The sequence below is a fragment of the Pogoniulus pusillus genome, chromosome 11 (assembly GCF_015220805.1).
Source record: "Pogoniulus pusillus isolate bPogPus1 chromosome 11, bPogPus1.pri, whole genome shotgun sequence".
Lineage (NCBI taxonomy): Eukaryota > Metazoa > Chordata > Aves > Piciformes > Lybiidae > Pogoniulus > Pogoniulus pusillus.
The window spans coordinates 7,847,274-7,867,761 of NC_087274.1; the positions used below are offsets into that span (position 1 = coordinate 7,847,274).

At 59.8% G+C, this 20,488-nt stretch overlaps 3 protein-coding genes across 5 annotated transcripts; 1 reads left to right on the top strand and 2 right to left on the bottom strand.

Annotated features, from left to right (window-relative positions):
• The first annotated feature begins 6,813 nt into the window (after nucleotides 1-6,813).
• Nucleotides 6,814-9,794, top strand: GCGR (glucagon receptor). Its single transcript, XM_064151750.1, has 12 exons — nucleotides 6,814-6,890; nucleotides 7,002-7,109; nucleotides 7,237-7,358; nucleotides 7,456-7,562; nucleotides 7,684-7,837; nucleotides 7,905-8,064; nucleotides 8,150-8,210; nucleotides 8,461-8,530; nucleotides 8,700-8,788; nucleotides 8,878-9,016; nucleotides 9,148-9,189; nucleotides 9,277-9,794. The coding sequence occupies exons 1-12, from the start codon at nucleotides 6,866-6,868 to the stop codon at nucleotides 9,571-9,573; spliced, it is 1,374 nt and encodes a 457-aa protein (XP_064007820.1). The 5' UTR covers nucleotides 6,814-6,865; the 3' UTR covers nucleotides 9,574-9,794.
• Nucleotides 9,795-14,844: 5,050 nt separating this feature from the next.
• On the bottom strand, nucleotides 14,845-17,002 carry MCRIP1 (MAPK regulated corepressor interacting protein 1). The gene is made up of 5 exons (XM_064150825.1): nucleotides 16,938-17,002; nucleotides 16,792-16,851; nucleotides 16,604-16,722; nucleotides 16,407-16,505; nucleotides 14,845-16,294 (listed from the first exon to the last, which is right to left on the bottom strand). The coding sequence occupies exons 2-5, from the start codon at nucleotides 16,797-16,799 to the stop codon at nucleotides 16,230-16,232; spliced, it is 291 nt and encodes a 96-aa protein (XP_064006895.1). The 5' UTR covers nucleotides 16,800-16,851; nucleotides 16,938-17,002; the 3' UTR covers nucleotides 14,845-16,229.
• Nucleotides 17,003-17,145: 143 nt separating this feature from the next.
• On the bottom strand, nucleotides 17,146-19,007 carry PPP1R27 (protein phosphatase 1 regulatory subunit 27). 3 transcript variants are annotated; one of them, XM_064151752.1, is made up of 3 exons: nucleotides 18,821-19,007; nucleotides 17,613-17,763; nucleotides 17,146-17,425 (listed from the first exon to the last, which is right to left on the bottom strand). In XM_064151752.1, the coding sequence occupies exons 1-3, from the start codon at nucleotides 19,005-19,007 to the stop codon at nucleotides 17,302-17,304; spliced, it is 462 nt and encodes a 153-aa protein (XP_064007822.1). In that variant the 3' UTR covers nucleotides 17,146-17,301. The 3 variants fall into 3 exon arrangements, with proteins under 3 accessions (XP_064007822.1, XP_064007823.1, XP_064007821.1); XM_064151753.1 differs by lacking the exon at nucleotides 18,821-19,007 and adding an exon at nucleotides 17,869-18,162; XM_064151751.1 differs by lacking the exon at nucleotides 18,821-19,007 and having other exon boundaries at nucleotides 17,613-18,162.
• Nucleotides 19,008-20,488: the final 1,481 nt, after the last annotated feature.

Sequence of the window (20,488 nt, forward strand, 5' to 3'; positions counted from 1 at the left end):
ACAGGGCTGCGCCCCCGCTACCCCTCCCCGTGCTGGCGGGAGGAGCGGGGCGGCGGGACACGGCTCCTCGCCTGCAGTCCCTCCCCCCGCGTCGGTCCCTCCCCCCGAGCCGCCACAGCCGCCGCCGCGGCTCCGGCAAAAGTTTTCGCCGGAGCGGCCGAGAGTGCCGGTGCCAGTCCCGGTTCCGGCCGGCACCGAGATGCGCCCTGGAGCCGCCGCGAGCCCAGCCCCGACAGGTACGGGGGAAGGCGGGGATGAGGGAGGGGAGCGCCCACCCCCGCAGCCCTGAGGCTGCCTGTTCGGTGGGATGCAGCACGCCCCGTCGAGGGGATCCACATCTAGTGTCACGGCTGCACATGCCCGGGGCGCAACCTGAGCCCCGTGAATCCTGAGCATCAGCTTCCAAAGCCGTCCCGGTGCTGGGTGATGGCCCCGGTGGAGTCGAGTGGTGTCCTGGGCTAGGCAATCCGCGTCCGGGCTGTGCCTGTTCTCTGCTTGAGCCACTGCCCCTGTCACGTCGGGAAGGAGCTCTGCCCTTGGGCAGTTCGGCACCCTTGGGTGCTGCTGTGAACTCCAGCAGTGTGATATCAGCGGGGTTCTGCTGTGCTGGGAGCATGTCCCGGAGAAACCCCTCTCTGAAGTGCCACCCATTGGGTGTCCCTGCAGTGGGCACACGGTGCTGTGGCTTTCTTGCTGAAGGGCTGAAGCAGGGGACACTTCCCCTCAGCCCCCCAGTTTCCCCAAGCTCTCTGGGTGCTGCCGGGGCCCATTGCGAGTGCCCTTTGTGACTCTGTCCCAAGCTCTGCTGTGTCAACACGGTGTTGGTAAACGGCTTTGTTTAACCAGGACATGGTGGGTAGGTGACCTTGCCGCCCTCGTGGCTGGAAGCGCATCTCCAAAGCAGCTGTGAGATCACCTCTGCCTGGCGCTGCTTTCCCAGCCCGGCTGCTCCCTCGGGGTGGCCAGGGAGAGCCGCGCACGGCAGTGTCAGGCCAGCTCCCCCTAAGCCATGGTAGCTGGATGGGCAGAGGTAGCGGCGTCTGCTGCTTCCTAGGCAGTGCTATTGACCTGCGTCTGCCCAGCACCTTGCCCTGTAGGTGGTAACATAGCCTTGGTGCCTCGCACAGCACTTGACAGTTTATGCTGTGTGTGTTCTGACCCCTGCCAAACTCAGTGAGTGCCCCTGAGATTTTCTCAGCTTTATCTGTGCATCAAAGGGAAAATATAGGGCCTGCAAGACCCCTCCTTGGTGTGTTAGTGCCGCCCCAGCTGCCAGCCCCTGCCCTTCCCACCAATCCCTGCTCCTTTCTGCACACTGCGGTACAGATTTTTTTTTTAATGCTCTGTTGCCTGGAGAGGGGAAAAGAGAAAAGGTTGAATGGAGAAGAGGCAAAATGTGGATTAAAAATAGTTAATGAAAAAATGTGACCGCAAGCCCTGAGCAGCAGCGCAGGGCTGAGACCAGCCACTGAGCATGGCATCCTGCCCCTCGCTGTGCCAGGCAGAGGCAGGAACAGGGGCAGAGTCAGGGTCTCATCAAGCCAGATGCCAGGAAGATGAGGTGGCCGCTCTGCTGTCCCCCTGTGCTCTTCCCCTGCATCCCGCCCAGTTCCGCATCCCTCTCCTCCAGAGCCCTTGTACTTGTCTTTTTGTCTCAGTCCAGGCCAGGTCTGGGCAACCTGGCTGCCAGAAGGCACCTCTGGACAGCCAAGCACGAGTTTTGCACTGCAGCACCTCTGCCTCTGGATTGGCTGTGCCCAGGTGCCCAGGTTCCTTGGGACCCTTCTAGGACCCAGGACAGGCTGCTGTGTGCTATGTCACTTGAACATCTGCCCCTGAACAGATCAAGGTTTGAGCTCAGCCCTCAGTGAAGTACTGGAGGTTGTCTGCAGCTCGGTGCTGGCCGTGGCGTTCACTTGTGCCATGAGCTGCTCAGGGGAGGCGGGTGCTGAGCTCCTGGTGCAGGCGTGCGTGTGCATACGCCTGCCTGCACTGACCTTTTCCTAGGCTTTTCCCAGGCTTTTCCCAGCCCCGTGCTTCCCCTGTGACACGCTAACCACGCGTGCCATGCTGTGTCGCTCGTACCATCCTCCTCTCTTTGATGGGCTTCTGTGCAGTGTGATGAACAAGAAAAACTTGTTTCCCTGAGCAAGGGCTGAGGTGCTCTGTGGCTCAGCATCCCCTTGGCAGAGCCTGCCAAGCAGCAAGGCTATCTGACCATTGCTCAGCTGTCCAGCCGTGTTTGCCAATCACACACTCCTTCCTTGGTACCGGGACAGCTGTGGAGGATGCCCTTACCCATCCCTTTTGGCAGCAGGCATGGAGGTGATGCAAAGCGTTTGTCCTGATGGCACAGATGTGAGTACTGTTTGTTTGCATCCTCTGTAGCTGTTGACGAAAATGCTGTCAGGGCTGGTTTAGGTTTTCTTGGTCCAAAGTGACACAGAATCCGACACCGTCGGTGCCTGGTGACGTCGGCTCCCTCTGTGTGCCGCTGCCCAACGTTTCCGCGATCAGGTAGCTCTGTCCGCAGCAAAAGAGCTGCAGACTTACAGCATGAGGGCTGCTCCAGACAGTTCAGCTGCTCCTCTGCTGCCGAAGTACATGGTACTCACTTCCCGTGGGAGGATTGGAACAATTGTGGGTTGCAGGTGGGGAGCAGGAAGGCGTCCCTCGGCTCTGGGCAGAGACACCGTTGGGGACAGCATGGTGTGTGGGTCAGACTTCCTGGATCTCCCCATTGTGTCTGTCTCCCTCAGCCTCTTGTTCTGGTGGGAAGTGGAGCAGGATCGGCAGTGCCAGGCTTGCACTGGCATAGCATCAGCTCTGGCCCAGCACTATCCCCTCCCCTGCCAAGTGCTGAAGCCCCTGCCGCGCTGGCTTGTAGCTCTGAGCTCAAAGCCAAGCCAGCCGTGGAAAATGCTGCATTAACGCGCTGGGGGCTAATCCCTGTGTCCGGAGGGTGTGCAGCTCCCACCACCACCTCCAGAGCATGGCATGGACCTACACTGCCGGAAAACCATGCTTCCACTTCAGCTGGGAACGTGAGAGCTCCACGGGCTGGGGCGGGGGGGCGCTGTGTCAGTGTCCCAGTGCTTATGTGGGACTGTGGATGTGCCAGAGTGTTCCTAGGTCACGTTGCAGATGCCCATGAGTGTCCCCGTGGAGGCTTCATGGAGCTGCTGATCCATGTGGCAATTGGACACAGTGATCCCAGATGTGGAGTTTGTTCCCTTGCACGTGTGATGGCACCAGAGCCAGGGTAGCAATATCCCCAGGGAAGCCGACCTAGGTGGGAGGAGAAGAGTGTCTTGCCCCCAGGCAGGGCTGGATGCTCAGCTGGCCACGGGGGTCCAGTCAGCACAGAGCTGCTGCAGGGCAGTGCAGAGGCTGCACTCACACGGGTAAGGGGCAAAATCCCAGCACAAGCCTTTTCCTGTCCATTCCCTAGTCTTGGAGCAATGCTGCAGTGGTGGCAGCAGTGTGCCCTGGTGTTGAGCATGCCCTCTACCCAGGCTGTCTGCCCTGGCACCCCTCCTGCCAGCACATCATGGACCAGTGGTTGCTGGGCCATGAGCAGCAGATCAAGGGAGAAGAAGGAGTCCTTGCTTTGGCCCCACCACTGACAGGTCTGGCACTGCTTGCTCAGGAAGGCTTTAATGCACAAACTTAGGTGCCAGCAACTACCCCACTGCCCCCCATCCCAAGGGTGGATGATGGTGCCTGTGTCTGACATCTCCAGCCTCCCAGCAGTGGGGCTGTCAGCACTGAGCCCCTTCCCTGTGTGAGCACAACACCCTGGGGCTCCTCTTTCCTCCTCTCCTATCACAGGCACAAGATCCCCCCTTCACGGCTGTGACAGCCCAGCCTCTGCAGGGGTCAGCAGCCGCAGAGCCATGACACAGGAACATGCCTCATTGCCCAACACCAGCACGGGGCAAAAGTCCCCTGCACACCCAGTGTGGCCCCAGCAGATGCACCCGCTCTCATGCTGGGCACCCTCCACCCAGTGCCTACAACTCAGTGTGGGTTGGGAGGTATCCCCGGAGACTGGCCCCAGTGGGTGAGGCGCAGGAGACAGGAAACATGGCACCTGAAGCCATCTGGGCACAGCATTGTGAGGGGCTGTGGTGACATGGAGTCAGGTCCCTCCTGTGACACTGCTTTTGGCAGCAGTGGGCATGGCTGAGAGGGGCTTTTAGCATCAGCGACCACTACTCCAAGCACTGTGGGCACTGATGCTGGGCAGTGCCAGCTCCTGGGGAGGTGCTCAGCACTTCCAGTGGTCAGAGCCACTCCAGAGCCCACCGTCACAGCTGTGCTGGACCACTTCTCCTTCCGTGCCACTGCCTGTTTGCACCAAAGCAGGGATGAGTGGTCCATGGCTGCGCATGCACACCCACGTGTCTGCCAGAAATAGCTTGTGTCTCTGAGTGCAGCATGGGGTGGCTGAGCTGCCGGGGGGTCTCTTGCACTGTGAGGCATGGGGGGCTTGTATGGCACTGTTGCTGTGCAGCACCATGGGCAGCTGGGGCAAAGGGTCTGGGCAGGGCCCCACTGTGAGGGGGAGCCCTGTGCTGGAGGCGAGGAGCGTGACTGGCCCCTGCGCCAGGACCCCTCACCCAGTGCAGTCTGCCCAGCTTGGCCCTGCAGCAGGATTGGGGCTGGGGAGTGGCTGCCAGCCCGGGGGGAGTCTAGGGCAGAGGCCTCCCCGCTGCTAAATCCCATTGCAGGCAGCTAAAAATAGAGACACCTCTGCCCCAAAGCTGCCTCCCTGGCCGGAGAGGGGCTGGCAGCCAGTTTGCTGCTGATGCCCAGGAGGAGCCTTTCCTCCTGGGACAGGGATGCCTGGGCAGAGGCTGGGCATGGGGAGATTCCCATAGGTCTGGGGCATGGACAGCAGCAAGATGGGGCAGGTGGGATGTTGGCATGGGGCAGGCAGAGGAATCAGGACAGGAATGCTTGTGTGGGGTTGGCAAAGGGACAAGGACAGAGATGCTAGTGTTTGGCTGGCAGAGAGATGAGGACAGGGATGATGGTGCGGAACTGACAGGGGTGAGAGGACACGGATGCTGGCTCGGAGGTGGTGTGGGGCAAGGACAAGGATGCTGACGTGGGCAGGTGGTTGCCCACCAAAGATCCCTGTTCCCAGAGCCCACCCAGTGAGGACTGTCCCAGGAAGCAACTCCTTCTGCCCTGGGAGTGTCTAAATAAGGCGCGCGCCGGCAGGTCCAGCTCCAGCTCCTTGAGCTGCATCTGGAGCCCCACACACTGATTAATGAGCTTCTCAGGCAGCCGCTTGTGACATGGTGAGTGGGTCTGCACGGAGGAAAAACGACTTTCCCAGGGATAAAAATAGGTCTGGACAGAGCAGCTAGCCCTGGGAGTGCTGGCTGGTCAGGGAGTGCGATGCTCCGGCTGGGAGGCTGGGTGGGGGGTGGTCCTGCAGTGTCTGCGTTGTCTGTACCAATCCCCCCCAGCCTGGCTGCCCTCACCCCACAGGGCCGTGCCATGCCGTGTGGCTGCCGTCAGAATGGCCCCTTGTCGGAAGAGCTGAAATCCTGCTCAGCAGCTCCGTAACCCGCTTAGGAGGGAATTACAGCGCCTCGTGAGCTGGGCTCTGTGCGGGGAACTCCCGGGTGCTGTGTGGGACGAAGCTCTGCGTCTCTCTCCTGAGCTGGGGGTGCTGGGGCCACGGCGGCATGGCCAGGCAGAGTCCTCAGGCCATGGCAGCCCTGCAAGCCGGGGATCCCTGCAGGTTAATGATTAAGCAGACCAGGGCAGGCAGCCATCCCCATTCCCCATCCCTATCCCCACCCCTGACTGTGTGCTGTCAGCTCCTTGCCTCAAGCATGGGGTGCTTGGAGAGACACCCTGTGGAGCAAGCCGTCCCAGGGGCTTGGCCACTTCTGTTAACGGAAGCAGATCTGAAACTGGTGCTGCCACGAGTGGTGGGAAGGGGAGGCAGCCGGGGTACCCGTCCCAACCCTGAGAAGATGCTCAGGTGTGAGGAATCCCCTGCACGAGGTGCTCTGGTCACAGGGGCTGGGGACTGGCTCAGCTGGCAGAGAGGTGGTGTGCCTACAGTGTGATGAGTCCTGTGGAGAACCAGCAGGTACACAGTGGCATGCTGGAAAATGCACAAACAACAGAATGAGTGCTCAAGCCAGGCAGGGTCGGGTAAGGACGGGGACAGGAGCATGGCACCACGATTAGGGCTGGCTCTGCACTGGGGCCGCCTCTCCTCCGGTGCCCGCCTGCCCCCCAGCCGCCTGTCTCCCAGCTTTTCCCGGGACGGGTCCCACCGCCTGCATCCCGGTGACCCGGTGTCTCGTGCACAGGGTCACCCACACGCCAGGGCCCTCCCCGCCAGAGCAGAGGAGCTGCCGAGGGCTGGTAAGAAGCCAGGCACCCCACACTGCTCCCCATGCGGCTCGCAGCCCGGTGGAGGGATGTCCCAGCTGCATCTCTTCAGCATCCTGCTGCTGCTGCTGCTCTGCTGCCAGGTAAGAATGGGCCACCCTGCGCGAAGGTGCTCTGCCCCACACCCAGCCCATTGCTTGCCCCTAAGCTGCCACCGAGCAGCCCCTCCCCATGGCAGCCCCTGGCCACGGCACACTGTGCAGTGGATGCTGCCCTTTCCTGTCTGTGCTGCTATCCATATGGCCTGGCATAGATGCACTGCATGGCATCTTAGCCCACACTCACCCATGGCCATTCCTACACTGGAGTCACTGCCCTGCCCAGCACAGTGGACCCCAGGGGCAAGGGTGACCCTCCCTGGCGCCCCTAGGGTTCCTCTGCCCAGATCATGGATTTTGTCCTTGAGAGCTGGAAGGCATACAGTGAGGAGTGCCACCGCAACATGAGCCACCTGCCCACGCCCACAGGTGAGACCCAGCAAGAGGGGGATAAGGGGTAGCAGGACCATTGTGGGGCCTGGCATCTGGCTCCCTGCACAGGAGATGCCACAAGTGCTGCCATGTCCCATCCCTCCTCAGAGCTGGTCTGTAACCGCACCTTCGACAAGTTCTCCTGCTGGCCTGACACACTGCCCAACAGCACTGCCAGTGTCCCCTGCCCCTGGTTCCTGCCCTGGTACCAGAAAGGTAAAGGCAAGAATGGTGCATGTGTGTACTTGTACTGCTCCAGACGGCTGTGCCAGGGCCAGTGCACAGTGCCCACAGTGGACGTGGGGCTTGGCACACCCCATCCATTGCCCTCCTCCCATTACAGTGAAGCACAGATTTGTCTTCAAAACCTGTGGGCCAGATGGGCAATGGGTGACAGGCCCCCAGGGGCAGTCCCTGCGTGATGCCACACAGTGCAAGCTGGACGCCGAGGACTTGGAGGCACAGGTGGGCTGAGCTGAGGGACAGCTGGTGTGGCAGTGTGACAGGCCCTACCCTGCCTGTCTTGTCCAACCCTGCCCTCATCTGCTCCTTCCCTTTCTAGGAAAAATTTGCCACAACCTATGGCAGCTTCAAGGTGATGTACACTGTGGGCTACTCCGTGTCACTCTGTGCGCTGCTTCTCGCCCTGGCCTTGCTGCTGGGCTTCAGGTAGGGGTGTGGGAATGGCTGCCCAGCTGGGGGCAGGTGAGGGCCATTCTGGGAGACCCGGGGCAGGGGCCATGACAAGGGTCTGGGTGTGTCCACTGACAGCAGTTCCCTGCCTCCACAGCAAGCTGCACTGCATGAGGAACTACATCCACATGAACCTCTTCGCCTCCTTCATCCTGAAGGGTGTCTCTGTGCTGGTCATCGATGCCCTGCTCAAGACCCACTACAGTGACAAGATTGATGACTACAATGTGCACATGTGGCTGAGCGATGAGGTGTGTAGTGGGGCTGGAGAGGGTTGGGGGGCACGGGTGCCACAGCAGCCCTGACCTTTGTCCACAGGCAGCCGCAGGCTGCCGGGCGGCCACGGTCTTCATGCAGTACGGCATCGTGGCTAACTACTGCTGGCTGCTGGTGGAAGGCATCTACCTGCACAACCTCCTGGTGGTGGCTGTCTTCTCTGAGAGGAGCTACTTCACCCTGTACCTCTGCATTGGCTGGGGTGAGTGCAGGTGGACTGGGTTCCCATCCCTGACCCCACTCCCAGCTGTGCCTCACCTGGTCCCCCTCACCTGCCTCCCCTCCAGGAGCTCCTGTGCTGTTCCTCATCCCCTGGGTCGTCGTAAAGTTCCTCTATGAAAACATCCAGTGAGTACCAGCCCCTACAGTGGGTCAGCACCTATGGGTATAAAAGGCATGGGGGGATGTGCATGGGACGTGCTGAGAGATGGTGGGGCTGATGTGATGGCCCTGAAGAGGCTCCATGCAGTCACTCCAGGCAGAGAGAACAGTGCCAGGCCAAGTGCTCCTCTCAGCCAGGGCTGCTGATGCCATGCCAGGCTTTAGCAGTTGCCCAACTGAGCAGCTGCCCCACATCCCCTGTCTCTCCCCTGTGCAGGTGCTGGACCACTAACAACAACATGGGCTTCTGGTGGATCCTTCGCTTCCCCGTGTTCCTGGCCATCTTGGTGAGTCTGGGGCTGCAACTCTGCCCCCCACAGCTCCTTGTCCAGCATCTGTGAGGGTCCCAAGCCTGCAGCAAGAGAGACTGCCCTGGGCTGGGGGACTGAGCTGCCCTGCCTGCAATGTCTAGCCCTGCCTGCTCCTGCCCCTGTCCCTCAATTAATTCCATTGCAGATCAACTTCTTCATCTTCATCCGCATCATCCAGATCCTCGTCTCCAAGCTCCGTGCTCACCAGATGCGCTACACTGACTACAAGTTCAGGTGAGTGGTGGGCACAGCTTTGGCCCCACGTGCCCATAGTGCACATACTGGGGTGTGGGTGTGTGTCCTACCCACGACCCTCCACACAGGCTGGCCAAGTCCACGCTGACGCTGATCCCACTGCTGGGCATCCACGAGGTGGTCTTTGCCTTCATCACAGATGAGCATGCCCAGGGCACCCTGCGCTACGTCAAGCTCTTCTTTGACCTTTTCCTGAGCTCCTTTCAGGTGAGCCCAGCTCTACACAGGACTGATCCTCTGTAAAGATCCTCAGTTCCAGATCTGGGTGGTCCCAGATCAGAGTTGGGGTTTAGGGCTCTGGCCATGTACCTCTTGACACCTCTCCTATCTCCACTCAGGGGATGCTGGTGGCCATTCTCTACTGCTTTGTCAACAAGGAGGTGAGTGGGACAGTGTGGGAAGCAAGTAGCTGGGTGGGACTCGGGCAACCAGCAACCTGGGGCCACAATGATGGTAGTTGCCCACAGGTGCAGGCAGAGCTGCTGAAGAGGTGGCAGCGCTGGAAGCTAGGGAAGGACCTGGCAGAAGAGTACAAGCACACCTACAGCCATGCACCCAGTGCCCGCAACGGTGCTGGCAGCACCTGTGAGAAGCACCAGCTAGTGAGTGGCTGTGCCAATGGGCTGGGGCGCAGCCCAGCCACTGCACGCCCTGGCACCCACTACCTCGAGAGGACCAGCCACAGCACTGCTGAGCACCTCACCCTGGGAGACCGGCACCACTGCTATGAGTTCCCTGAGACCACAGCCGAGAGCCACTTCTGAGTTTGTGATCAGAACAGGAGGCCTGTGCTGGCCACACTGCTGCAGGCCAAGCTGGCTAGGGCAGCTGCTGCCTCCGTCCTGAGATTCATCCCACTCTGGACACTGTGCAGGACCATGCCCACTCTGGTGAAGATGCCATGTTGTGCCGGACATGTACATCACAGTGCCCACAGCTGGGCCAGCTGTGCGTGAGGCATGGCGAGTGGGGCTTGGACCTCTGTGTGGAGGGGATCTGTGGGGTGGGGGGATCTGTGTGTGGGGTGGGGGAGTTCATTCTGTGGTGCTGCCCTTGTGCGCCTTTGAGACCCTTTGCACAGTGCTGTAATTTATCTGTTGCAACTGTAAATAGCTGTGGGCCCATGCCGGGCTGCAGGGACAGCTCCGAGTGTGCTTCTCTGTCCAGAGCATGGGGACTGGGGACGCTGCACGCCCTGAGCATCCCCAGAGCATGACCAGACCACACTCCCGACCATCCCCAGGTGATGACCACAGCCACTGATGGGGTGCTCCACCAGAAGAGAACCCCACAACCTGACCATTGCCAGCCTCACAACCCAGCTTCCTGCTCCTCTGCCCCTCACCACAGCCCTGCTGCCTGCCCCATGGCCTGACACAGGTGAGTGAGACAGACATGAGGCAGCGGCTGCAGCCGAGCTGCCAGCCGGGGCTCCAGCTCCCGCCAGCACACGTTCTTCTCTGGCTGCTAATCGGCTCTGTCCTTTCGCTGCCAGGAGCCCTTAATTAAATCATTTGGCTCTGCCTGCCGGCACCCCCGCTCTCCTGGGAGCTGGCCCAGGCCACGGGCCAGGCAGCAACTGCCAGCAGCACCGGTCATGGTGAGCAGCTCAGAGGGCGCAGGGCTGTGGGTGCCCCTGTGCCGGCCAGCCGGGCTGGCTGTCATGGCAGGGAAGGAGCACAGCAGCCGGCACCCTAAGAGGCTTGTGCCGCGCACATGAGCGCTAAGCCCGGATGCTGCAGCTTTGGGCACCACAATTGCCTGGTGTGTGGGGATTAGGCAGGCACATACCCTCGGCGGGGCACCCTGCCCCAAGGATGGTGGCAGGAAGGACAAGCACCCATGGCTGCCTACATGCCTTGGCTCTGGGGCACTGCCTGTCACCCAGCCCCCCGGCCTTGCGCAGATGACAATTCCCGGCTGTTCAGACCCCACGCACAGCCTGACAGAGGGGACGTGACGAGCTGGGTGAGTGCTTGGAGCCGTGCCCCAGCAGCCATCGGCAACTCCATACAGTAAACAGTAGCGCTGGCCGGGCAGCCGCCCCCCCGCCTCAAATCCCAACCGATCTCAGCATCATCCACGGCACCATGGCCGCAGCCCTGCCCGCCCACGCCGTCCAGCACCAGGGACGGCGGGAGCCGCGCAGTCTGCCTGGGGCTGGCGTGTCCCGGACCACTGCGAGGGCGTCGGCAGGGCTGGCCGTGGCATGGGGAGGGCATGTCCGCAGCGCCGGCCCCAGCAGCGCGGCGCTTGGCTCCGGGCGGCAGCGCCAGGCCAAGCACGCAGTAATTTTCCTCTGTTTACTTGAGAACTTGCTGTCGGCCCCTGCCCAGCTGAGACCCCGCGTCCAGGGGCTGGTGCAGTGATGACATGCGGCGAAGGGGTTTGGGCCACGGCGCTGGGGGCTGCGAGCCTATGGCAGCGCTGCCATGGGTCAGCGCCGCGGTGCTGTGGGGACGCTTAACCCGTGGGGAAGCAGCGCTGCGGGGCTGAGCGGGCGAGGGCAGGGCAGCTCAGGCGTCATGCTCAGCCTGGGCACAGAGATGGGGATGGGAATGGGGAGGGGGACAGGGACAGACCCCGGCCAAGGCTTTGGTGCTGAAGCTGGCCAGGGCAGCCCGCACGGAGCCGCTGGCCCCACGGGCGCTGCCGTCACGGCGGCCTCCTGACGCGGTAACGAGCCTAATTGAGGCAAATTGCTGGAGCGCGGAGCGGTTTCTGGGAAGGTAAATATGGGCATCGCTCGGCGCCGGGCCCTGCGCCTGTTGCTCCAGCGTTGCCAAGGCGACATCCCACTGTCCCCGCGACACCATGGTGCCCTGTCAGGACCAGGCTGGACCCACAGCACTGAGGGCACTGGGACCTCCCTCAAACCCTGCCCAGGAAGGATGATGTGCAGTACTGGGGCCCTGTGTCTATCCCACCGTGATGGGGCTTGGAGACCCCCAAGCCAGTCACAGCCCATGGAGTGTCCCTCTGTGGCAAGGCCTTGTATGCCCTGGGGCTGTGGGTTATCCCCTGACTCCGACCCATGTCCCCACAGTCCCTGTTCCTTGCACAGCCCCTTGCGTCTTTGCTGTCCTGCTCACAGTGTGTCTGAGTCCAGCATCCCACTGAGTCCACATTGGGAGTGCTAGAGCCCCATCGCCTGCCCTGTCTCCACTGTGGGGGCTTGGGGCATATGGCAGAGATTGGCCATGGGTCAGTGGGCACAACTCCAAGAAGAGGCAGTGTTAGCAGGTGGCCAGGAGCCTCGTGCAAGTGCCCAGTATCTGCCCACACCAGAGCATGTCCCCAGAGCTGGAGCACCACTTGTACCACGGCACTGTGCCTGCAGCCCTTGTGCCCAGATCACCGCCTGCTCCCATAATGCTACATGTCACAGCCCGTGTCTTCTCAGCACACACAGCCCCCCAGGACTGCTGGGCACAGCGTACTCCTCAAGGGGTGGCACAGATCCTGGGATGCCAGAACAAGAGCAGGACACCTGCATCCCCTGGGAGTGAGGCCAGCCGTGGCTCAAGGAGACAGGTCCCAAGGGACTGCCTTCAGCATCATTTCCCATCACTGTGAAGCTGATGGATGGGGAGAGCCCACTGCCCATCTGCTGCTGGCCTCTGGCACCCACCCTGCACTAGGCTATAGGACAGGGCAGGCAAGATTCGAGTGGCTTGGAGGAAGCTGCCCATGTGCCTCACCTGGGGCACAGTGCTGGGGCTGCAGTGAAGGCTGTGGCTGGAGGACCCCTCCCTGCTGTGGCCTGGAACTGCCTGCAGTGAGTGTCGCCCCTGTATGCGCCCTGACAGCACCCTGCAGTGCATGCCTTGGCAGTACAGCCTGTACCCCCAGATCCCTGGAGTACAGCTCAGGCAGCACAGCCTGCACAGCACACACATGTCCACACACACTCACAAATACACAAGTGGGTACAGACCTCGGCTGTCTGAGTGGGAGCCATCCGTGCCCAGAGCCTGGTGGAACAAAGGTGCTGCCACCAGCCCTCCAGCCCACACACAGCGAGCAGAGAATCACAGCATCACAGACTGCTTTGAGTCGAAGGGACCTTTAAAGGTCACCTAGCCCAACCCACCTGCAGTGAGCAGGGACATCTTCAACCAGATCAGGTTGCTCAGAGCCCCAGACAACCTGACCTGGAACGGATCCAGGGACGCAGCTTCTACCACCTCCCTGAGCAACCTGTTTGACCATCCTCAGCATAAAAAAAATTCTCCTTTAGCAGGGGAGTCAGAGGCCAGACTGGGCTGCAGCACAGCCCCACACCCTGGGGCCGCAGCGCCTCGCACTGATACTCCCACTTTATCAAGGGAATTGAGCACCACAAATTGGTCTTCTAAGTAGATTCTGCCCACTGCCATCCCCTCTTCCTACTGCTTAATTTGATGATACAACACATACCTCTCCTCCTCCCACCGTTTAATCTAATGATGAACACCATATCCGAGTCACAGTGAAAATAAACCCTTGTCGAGTCCAATTTTTATAGGTAAACAGCCTGATTCCTCTGCCCTGCGGCCTCACGCTCTTGCAGGGCCACCCCCCCCACCATCCGACTGCCTCACTTCTCCTGCGCTGCCTCACCGCCCTCGGCCCCTGCTTTGTTATTAGTCTTCATAAAACTTGTCTGTTTATAGAATGATTTTTGTACATTTCATTAGAGTGTGAGTGGTTGCTTCGCCTCTGGCTTTACAGTGACCAAGTCAAGACAAAAACAAGACAGAGGCCAACAGGGTTGGGCTGTAGGAGCCCCGTGCATGCCCTTGGGCTTGGGGACACTGCTGCAGTCTTTTAGACAGCCCCAGGTGAGGTCTGTGGTGTGTGATGGGGAGCAGTGCTGGGCAGCTCCTGGCATACTGGGGCAGCTCTTGCCCATAACCACAGCCCCATCTTGCTCCCCTGGCACCACACAGCCCAAGGTGTGGGGGCTCCCTAAAGGCTGCCTGGGATGGGTCACCTTCCCTCAGTACTGCTGTCCCAGCAGAGCCCCTTCCCATTCCCATGGGACACAAACACATAGCCCTTGAATCAATCAGGGCTTCTGTCAGGACAGCCCCACTCACCTGCCACACTTTCCAGACAGAAGGCACTCCACAGGGCCTGTCCTGCAGGACATATCAAGGGAGAGGGGCCATAGTAGAAAGCATTGTCACCTTGCTCCTGCTCTCCCCAGTGCCTGGCAGTGCCAGTGTAAGACAGCAGCCTAAGGCAGCTCCATCAGAGTCAGCAGCAACAGCAGGCTGAGGCTCTGTCTTGCTGTGCTGGAAATCGGGCAGCGTGCCGCAGCATGCAAGCACCCCAGGAATGTTTTGGTGATGGGAGGTAAACAGGGTCATGGCTAAGGGTAGAGATGCACTTGAGGAGAAATTCTAGCAATGCTAAGTATAGTTTAATGCCATTAAAGCAGGGAAGGGAAGAGGATATGAGTGTATTAATAGTCTCAGCATTTAAATCTTTGGTCCAGCAACAGCTCTGGGGATGCTGTTGTGCAGGAGTGTTGCCAGCACCCAAGGGCACTGTGCTACCAGCCTGTTGCACACCTTGCAGGGCAACAAGGAGCCCAAAGCAAGGGCAAGATTCCTTCCAGGGAAAAGCTAAAAAAACAACAGCCAGCTTCTACTCTCTGCATTACCTCTCTTAGGGCCAGGTCAGGCTTGACAAGGCACAGACAGCCCTGGCCTTTACTGTCTACACAAGTCCAAATGGAAAAGACAGGGCTTCAATGACAGAATAGGAATGTTTTGGGAGTCTGAAGGAAGAACCAGGGATCTGTCCCAGGAAGGCTGTGGGTACACATGGGCCAGCATTGACAAAAGATCAGTCAACCAAGGGCAGGGAACAGCTGGCCAGGATCAAGACCACCTTCTCCCAGGCTTTCACAGCACTGCACCAGGAACAATACCAGTTCCACATGCTGCTCCAGCACCAGACACAACCTGAGTGGCCAAGAATTGAGGGATGGGCCTTGCCCCATCCCAGGAGCAGGTGCTAAGGGCAGCATCACACTGAGGCAGACCCAAAAGGACACCAGCTTTTATTTACAACACTCCTCAAGTGACAGACAACAGAAAAAAAAAAGGGAACAGTACAGCTCAACGACTCAACAAAGGAAAGGTAATGGCAGACCTAGCTCCCCCCAGCCCCCTCCTGAAGCCACTGGTGTTGGGCAGGCCCTAGCAGCCCCCTCCCTGCCAGCTCAAAGCATAGGCGGGCAGGGGGCTGCTCCCCACAGGTGGCTGCGGGCACAGAGGCACGGTGGGCATAGCTGGTCTGCTCAGACAGGTCAGGATGGCACTGCTGCTCTCCCTCGCTCAGCGATGATGACACAGAAACCATCTGAGCCTTGCCAGGAGAGAGGGTCCCCAGACTGCCCCCCCACCAGGGCAAGTTATACTGACTGTGGCAAGCCCCTGCAGTGGCATTTCTGCCAGCTGTGGAGGCCAGGTCTCTTCTGAGGACACACAGCTGGAAAATGGTGTTAGTATAAAAGAGCACAGCACTGCTCAAGCGAGGATGCCAATGAGCTTCTTTCCACAGAGTCAGCACCAGCTGACCCCCCCCAACTCCACTGCTGCCACCTCTCCTGAAGCTGCCAGGGCACTGAGCCAGGGGGACTAAACACAGCCCAGCGCCCCCATCCAAGCACCCCTCAGGTGCTTGGGGCTGCAGCCAAGGCAGACACCCAGTTCCTCTCCCTCTGCTGGGAGAAGAGCACCTCCACTTCAAGCACCACAGGGACCTGGCCTAATCTAAGCACAATGAAAATGCAGCCTTGAATACAGAGCCAGGAGCTCTGGCAGCACCGATGGGTCCCAAGCACCAGCAGCCCAGGTACAAATTAAACACTCCCACAAGGGAGCAAGAACAGCTGGAGTGTGCCCTGCAGTCAGCTGCACAAAGGGTGTTGAACTGGGGCTGCTGGTCTGTTCCCAGACACAAGGACAGATCCAAGTCTTCCTCTTCCCCTCAGCCTGTCCCAGCAGCTGTGTACCCTGGTGCACAGAAAGGAGCAGAGAACTAGCACTGCCCTTACCAACAACAGAGCCACTTGGCTCTGCCTGGCCACGCAGCAGAACCCAAGGAGCCCATGAGCTCAGCGTGCCAGAGACAGAGATGGAAGAAGAACAGGAAATGTAGGAGCCCTGGATGAAGTGGGGAAGAGCCTGAGGCCAGAGAAAGCTATGAGTGGGGGACTGGAATCCTTTGCAACAGGCTCTGAGCATCCTCAGCAAGCCCCTGAGCATCCTTTGATTCCAGGTAGCTTCAGAGCCAGCCCCAAAGCTGACTGGCTCTCCCGCGGGCTTTTGGGAGTACAGACCAGAGAAGGAAATCAACACAAAATCTCAAATTAAATCTGCTTGAGGACCTTAGGAGAGCTGCCGATCCACAGGGAGGACTCGCCTTAGGACTTCTTTGCATCCTGTGTGTTCCTCCTCTTCAGATCACCCAAGTCAACAGGTTTAAATGCTGCAGGGAAGACAGCAGGAGACACTTTGGAGGCAGAGGCCGCAGCACAGCTCCCCGCGGCTGGCCATCCCGTCCGGCAGGAGCCGAGGGAAGTTTCCTCCCCACCCCTCACCTTTGAGGCTAGGGTTCGGCATCTTCTCCACGTACTCCTCCACCAGGCCGCGCTCGGAGCCTATCTGGCTGCGCAAGTCGCGCTCCACGCACTGCCAGGCTGCGGGGACGGGGGTCAGGGACCACTCGCCTCAACCTGGGCGTAGGCCCCGCTGCAGCCGGGGTCTCCTGCGCCCCGCGGCCTCCACTCCTGCTTACCCTCATAGATGAAGCGTACGTTCTCCTCATGGGCCGGCGTGAAGATCTCGCTGCCGGCGCCGGGGGAGCGCGGGCCGCCGCTCCGCTTCCCGTTGTAGACCACGCGCGACACGGGGGAGCTGAAAGCAAAGCGCGGGGCTGAGCCGGGCCCGCGGCCGCGGCTGGGCCTGGGGCCGGGCGGGGCTCACCTGGCCATGGCGTTGTCGGTGCGGCGGTGGCTCGGCGCGGCACGGCGCGGCTCGGCGCGGCTGCGGGGAGAAAGGAGAGGGCGGCCAGGCCGGGTTAGGCCGCGGGCCGGCCCCCGCCCGTCGCCATGGCAACGCGCGCCCCTCACCTGGGCCCGGCTCCCGCCTCCGCTCGCCCTCGGGCCGCGACGGAAGCGCCGCAGCGCGCAGGCGCAGCCCCGCGGCCCCGCCCCGGCCCCGCCCCGGCCCCGGCCCGGCCGCAGCCCCGCCCCCGCCGACGTCACCCCGCGGCGGCTGCGGGCCCGCCCCTCCCCATCCCGGCTGCCGGTGCGAGGGCCGGAGGCGGCGGCGGTGTCCAGATGCTTTATTGGAAAAGTACAAAGTGTTTCCGAGATGCGGTACCGAGCGAGCGCCGCACGGTCCTCGGCCCAGGCCCAGCCCAGGCCCAGCCCTCGGGCCGGCGCAGCCCTGCCGCCCCGGCCCCTGAAGGCCTGCTCCTCGCTGTGCCCCGTCTCAGCCCATCGTGGTGGCTTCGAAGAGCTCCACCAGGTCCTTGTATTCGGGGTCGATGAGGTCTGAGGGCGTCTCCCCATCGTCGGTCGTGGCCTCCAGGCTGGCCCCGAGAGAGATGAGGTACCTGCAGGAGACAGGGAGCTGAGTGGGGTGGCAGGCACCCTCCCCTCCGGCAGCACAGACCACTGCCGTGGTCCCGGGGGAAAACCGTGCGGAGCTCTAAGCCTTGGGCAGCCACCCGTGCACCGCAGGTACCGGGCACGCTCAGACGGGGAGAGACTTGGTCCCAGCCCAGGCAAGCTGCTTCTCACCTGGCTATGTCAGCATAGCCATCACTGCAGGCCATGTGCAGCGGCGTCCATCCTTCCTCGTCTTTCTGGTGGATGTCAGCGCCGTATCTAACCAGCAGCTTGACGCAGTCCAAGTTTCCAGTCAGCACAGCTTCGTGGAGGGCTGCCATTCCTGGAAGGAAAGCATTTATTAGACCTGGATTAGGAAAGGAGTGCTCATGCTGAGCTTCTAAGTACAGGTTGTGCACAGCCCAGGAAATAGAAGGGGGCAGCAAACCCTCATGATTGTTTCTTTCCCCACAGACTGAGGAAGCAAGAGGAGCTGCCGCAAGTTTCTGTTCCCCTTTTGCAGCACCTCTACAGCTGTCTGGCATGGCATAGCACTCGCCTCCCTACGAGGCCAGGCAGGGCAGTTTAAGGAGGGAGGAGCTGCCCTCTTGCAGAGCTCCCAGGCAGGGGCCTGCCTAGAGTCCAGCTAGCAGACACAAGAAGGTTTTCCGCGGTCCTGCTCTGTATGAGTTTCAGAAGTGTTTTGTGGCATAAGTAGTGAAGCAACCAGCATGGAGAAGAGGAATCCTGGGGCTAATCCAATACCCTTCTTCTCTGCCCATGTGACAGGAAAAGCTGAAGCCAGATGCAAGGACAAATCTGAGCTCTGCCCTGTACTGCACCAGCCAGTACAGATCAAGGCATTCCATAAGCAGTTGCCAGTGAGGCTAAGTGCAAACATGAAGGCAATGCCTTCCTCATAAACATAGCCCTGCAAGTCTGTGGATCCAGAGGTGTGTAAGAGAACACACATCACGCTCTCTTTTGTGGGAAATGGAAAAAGCCAGGAACAAAATGTGGAGTCTTGCTTCTTTCAGCTCTCCCCTCAAACCACAGTGGGAGGCAGGAGCTCCACTCCCATCAGGAGCTCTGCAGCCCAACCTGCCTTTGCTGCTGCTTCTCTAGATCCTAGCACACTGCAGGTGCACCATCATTCCTCGAAGGACCCGACCCCTTCCTGCAGCATGTGCTGGCTATGCTGTTGAAGGAATATGTTGATGTGCGGGCATGGGGCCCTGTTAGACCCTGCTTGATGAAATTTGGGCCACTACTCCTTCCTGTGGAGAAGAATGACTTGATTCCAATCTATCACCCTGCCAGGAGTGACCTATGTCCAAGCTTCGGCCTCACAGCCCATTCTCATCTCCCTCACAGCCCAGCTGAACCCCAGCAGCACTCACCAGAAGGGTAGATGGTGTCCAGTGTCACCTTCCTGGCACGTATGAATCTGCCCACCTGCTCCAGGTCCCCTTGCTTGATGTGGTCCTGAAAGACGATGTCATTGGGGAAGTGCACAGTGCGTGAGGCTCTCAGTCTTGGGACATACTGACTGTACTGGGATACTGAGGCTGGGCAATAGTCCCTCATGCTGATCACAGCCTTCAGACAGAAGAGGAGGTGTGTGGGGCTGCAGAAGCAGCTGGAGTTGCTCAGTGGTTGATCCTTAGGGCTCGCTGGCTTTACAGCGCTGCTTTCTCCTCTTCTGCCAAGCAGGTCTCTCCTTGCTATAGAGGTGACAGCACCTGTATCACTGCACTCCCTCCGTGTCCGTGTTCCTGGTGGGTCCCAAGGTCCTTGCGTGTGTCCCGCAGTGGGTGAGTGTCGTGCTCAGCTGCAGAGCTTTCACTATGCTCCCATGCAGGAGGTGGTGCTGGGCAGATGCAGCCCAGCTGTAGGCCCTGGGCTCAGGACTGAGGGCTCTCCAGAGGCGCTGTGTTATATAGGCTCCTGCAGGCTATTTTGGGTACATGTGGCTCAATATTTGCCATGACACTTTGTAATCGAGCCGCCTGGGCTCCTGGCCTCCCACTTCTGGGCAGAAGTTGGTGTCTCATCTTACCATCCACCTGTTGATGTCTCCATCCAAGGAGGACAAACCTACTCTTGCTGTTGTTGGGAGACAGCCCTTCAGAGGAGCCCAAGGGCCTGGAAACACAACTTCCCAGCACCGAGCCCACTTATGCATGTGCCTGGGAAAGGCAGACCATCACCAAAGGAGGGGAAGCAGCTGCCCCATACCTGCCAGCACAGTGCAACACAGGCATCTCAGAGCTCTGGTGCCAAATGCATTCAGAGTTAAGTCACTCTCCTGTAGTTGCATCAGACGACTAGAAAGCAGCATGAGCTGTGCTTCCCAGCATGCCTGTGAGACAGCGTGAGGTTAAGTGTAGAGACCACCACCACATGCAGGATGTCATCAGTGCCTTTGTAAGGACAGATGCCGACGGTGCTCCTGGTGTAGTTGCAGAACCGGAAGTCCATGATACCACTCTATGGTGTTCAGTGTCCTACTTCAAACTTGTAACCAAGACAAGCTTCTACAAAACCACTGTAAAAGAACAGCTGAAGAATAGCACCAGCACCAGATAATTCCTGCACTTGTTACTTGCCTTTTTCAAGGGCCAAACCCACATCATCTGCTGTGAAGAATCCAAAGATTCACGCTGTATCTGCTCCTCCATGCTTTTTCCCATCAAAGTTTGGCCATTTGAGGTACATAAGCATGTCTACAACTACCTGAAAGGAGGTTGTAGCCAGGTGGGGGTTGGTCTCGCAGGCAACCAGCAACAGAACAAGGGGACACAGTCTCAAGTTGTGCCAGGGGAGGTATAGGCTGGATATTAGGAAGTTCTTCACAGAGAGTGATTTGCCATTGGAATGGACTGCCCAGGGAGGTGGTGGAGTTGCTGTCCCTGGAGGTGTTCAAGAAAAGCCTGGATGAGGCACTTAGTGCCATGGTCTGGTTGATTGGCTAAGGCTAAGTGCTAGGTTGGACTGGATGAGCTTGGAGGTCTCTTCCAACCTGGTTGATTCTGTGATTTACTGATTCATACTAATGAGGATCATCC